The following is a 3,206-nucleotide window of genomic DNA, read 5'->3' on the forward strand; positions in this document are numbered from 1 at the left end:
TCTCTCTCTCTCTCTCTCTCTCTCTCTCTCCCTCCCTCCCTCTCTCTCTCTCTCTCCCCCTTCTCTCTCTCTCTCTCTCTCTCTCCATCCAACCCATCTCTGTCCAGATCAGGCCACACCCTCTGGATGGGGTTTAGTCTTTCTGACGAATCCCTCTCCTACTACAGTACCAGGCTCTGTCTCTCATTGGGCAGTTCTCCTGTTCATCGAGCTAAACCCCGCCCTACTGTTAAAGTGCGAGGGACTTGTGGCTGGTTCATTGCTCGATAGGCCAGCGGACATGCCACTCGTGTATCTGTGCTCCGGTTGGTCGAAGGTGACATGTGGGAGGGGCTTGTAGTCACTGTAGAGAGAGGAAGGTCTCGCGTCGGAGTTCAGGGACAGGGTGTGTGTGGGGGACGGAGTGTGTGTGTGTGAATGAGGTAGAGTATGTGTACGGATAAGAGTGTGTGTGTGTGTCGGGGTGTGTGCTACTGCGTGAAGGAGAGTCTGTACGAGTGTGTGGTGATGTGTCGGCGTTAGTGTTGGCGTGTGTGTAGGCGTGAGTGTGCGTACCGGTGTGTGTGTCGGCGTCAGCCTGTGTGTAGGTGTGTGTGTCGGCGTCAGCCTGTGTGTGGGAGTGTGTGTCGGCGTCAGCCTGTGTGTGGGAGTGTGTGCGTCGGCGACATCGTAGGAGGGGGTCCTGCGTCTCAGCAGCGGGTTGCAGTCTGCCTGCGGCTCCGAGGGGGCGCGGCCTGCTGGGTCACACGGGGGGTGGATGGAGATGCAGGGTGGGCTCATCCTCTTCTTCCTGTGACCTCTAACCTCTGACCCCTGACCCCTGGGCCTCCTCTCTTCCCCGTCCACCTCCCCTAGCAGCGGGTCCTCCGGAGGGGACGGGCAGATCTCGATGGAGTGTCGTCGCTGGTCGTCAGGACAACGGGGTTTATCCAGGAAGCCCTGGGTGTCTACGCTGAAGCCCTTCCTCGGGTCGTGAGCTTGTAGCCCCGCCCCCAGCAGACTGAGCGCACTCCCTCGGCTCCTCAGGGAGGGTGGGGAGTCGGGGGAGGCGTAGGGGGAGAGGGAGTGACACCGCCCACTTCCATGTCTGTCCCACCAATGGCGCGCTGAGCTGGTGATGTGCCACACCTCCTCGTCGGCGGGATCCGAGAGGAAGGGGGGAGAGGGGGGACGGGAGGGGGAGAGCAGGCGGAGGGTTGAGAGGGGGTCCTGCCTGTCTACTGAGGCAACACTCTGAACCTCCACCGAGTCCACCTTCACAGCCACCTGGAACACAGAGAGGACACAATGGGGAATGTTAGGGTCACAGACACCTGGAACACAGAGAGGACACAATGGGGAATGTTAGGGACACAGACACCTGGAACACAGAGAGGACACAATGGGGAATGTTAGGGACACAGACACCTGGAACACAGAGAGGACACAATGGGGAATTTTAGGGTCACAGACACCTGGAACACAGAGAGGACACAATGGGGAATTTTAGGGTCACAGACACCTGGAACACAGAGAGGACACAATGGGGAATGTTAGGGTCACAGACACCTGGAACACAGAGAGGACACAATGGGGAATGTTAGGGTCACAGACACCTGGAACACAGAGAGGACACAATGGGGAATGTTAGGGACACAGCCCCCTGGAACACAGAGAGGACACAATGGGGAATGTTAGGGACACAGCCCCCTGGAACACAGAGAGGACACAATGGGGAATGTTAGGGACACAGACACCTGGAACACAGAGAGGACACAATGACACAATGGGGAATGTTAGGGACACAGACACCTGGAACACAGAGAGGACACAATGGGGAATGTTAGGGACACAGACACCTGGAACACAGAGAGGACACAATGGGGAATGTTAGGGACACAGACACCTGGAACACAGAGAGGACACACTGGGGAATGTTAGGGACACAGACACCTGGAACACAGAGAGGACACAATGGGGAATGTTAGGGTCACAGACACAGAGAGGACACAATGGGGAATGTTAGGGTCACAATGAGACAAATATTTGGCAACGTTTTGTGGTGGAAGACTAAGCATGGTGTGTGTGTGTGTGTGTGTGTGTGTGTGCTCTCACCTGTCTACGCAGCCCCCTGGGCGAGGGCCTTGGCGGGGCGATGTGATGGGGAACAGGGTGAGAGAGGCCGGGCAGTACAGCCTGGTCTTCGCATGGCTGGGAGTGCACCGATGTCACAGAGCCTGAGGAGAAAACGAACAGGGACAGACACCAACACTACAACTTAGACTGGCGTTGGGATATGAACTCAGCGAGACTATTCACCCTGAGGTACAAAACCTGCAGGCTGTTACAGTCAGTCAACAGGACTCATTGGGTCAGTGTGTGTATCTCTGACTGTCTCTGGGGCTAACACGCTACTAGCAACCAGGGGGTAACATGCTACTAGCATCCAGGGTGCTAACATGCTACTAGCATCCAGAGGGCTAACATGCTACTAGCATCCAGGGGGCTAACATGCTACTAGCATCCAGGGGGCTAACATGGTACTAGCATCCAGGGGGCTAACATGCTACTAACATCCATGGGGCTAACATGCTACTAGCATCCAGGGGGCTAACATGCTACTAACATCCAGGGGGCTAACATGCTACTAGCATCCAGTGGGCTAACATGCTACTAGCATCCAGGGGGCTAACATGATACTAACATCCATGGGGCTAACATGCTACTAGCATCCAGGGGGCTAACATGCTACTAACATCCAGGGGGCTAACATGCTACTAGCATCCAGGGGTTGGAACCGGTTGAGGGGAACAAAACCCGAAAACCAGAAAATAACAATATTTTTTCCAGGAACAGAACCATAACCAGGAACAAAATAACAGAACAGAACCGTTATTTTGTGGGAACCGGTTAATAACGTTCCGGGCATTTCCAGCTCCACAAAATAAAATGCAAAGAAAGCGCCTACGCAAAGCCCTCACTCTGTCCGCCTGCCAGCTGGACAGCTTTGACAGTGTGTTTGTAGGCTACCTGCCCCTCCCTCTGCCCCTCCCACCTCCTCTACCCCTCCCCCTTCCTCTGTTACAGAACAAAAAAACTCTAGGGTTTTTGACTCTTATGTGTAATGGAACTGAGAGTCAGGATCAATGGTTAATGACTCTTATGTGTAATGGAACAGAGTCAGGATCAATGGTTAATGACTCTTATATGTAATGGAACAGAGTCAG

At 54.6% G+C, this 3,206-nt stretch overlaps 1 protein-coding gene across 1 annotated transcript in view; it reads right to left on the reverse strand.

Annotated features, from left to right (window-relative positions):
* The window catches only part of LOC110514177 (voltage-dependent T-type calcium channel subunit alpha-1H-like), a 158,121-nt gene continuing 154,915 nt past the window's right edge, over positions 1-3,206 (reverse strand). Inside the window, exons 36-37 of the mRNA XM_036972118.1 lie at positions 2,095-2,216; positions 1-1,266 (exon numbers count right to left, since the gene is read on the reverse strand). Coding sequence (XP_036828013.1) covers positions 184-1,266; positions 2,095-2,216 — 1,205 coding nt within the window. The 3' untranslated portion in view covers positions 1-183. The remainder of the gene's footprint in view (positions 1,267-2,094; positions 2,217-3,206) is intronic.

This window comes from Oncorhynchus mykiss, unplaced genomic scaffold, assembly GCF_013265735.2.
Source record: "Oncorhynchus mykiss isolate Arlee unplaced genomic scaffold, USDA_OmykA_1.1 un_scaffold_120, whole genome shotgun sequence".
NCBI classification, from domain to species: Eukaryota; Metazoa; Chordata; class Actinopteri; order Salmoniformes; family Salmonidae; genus Oncorhynchus; species Oncorhynchus mykiss.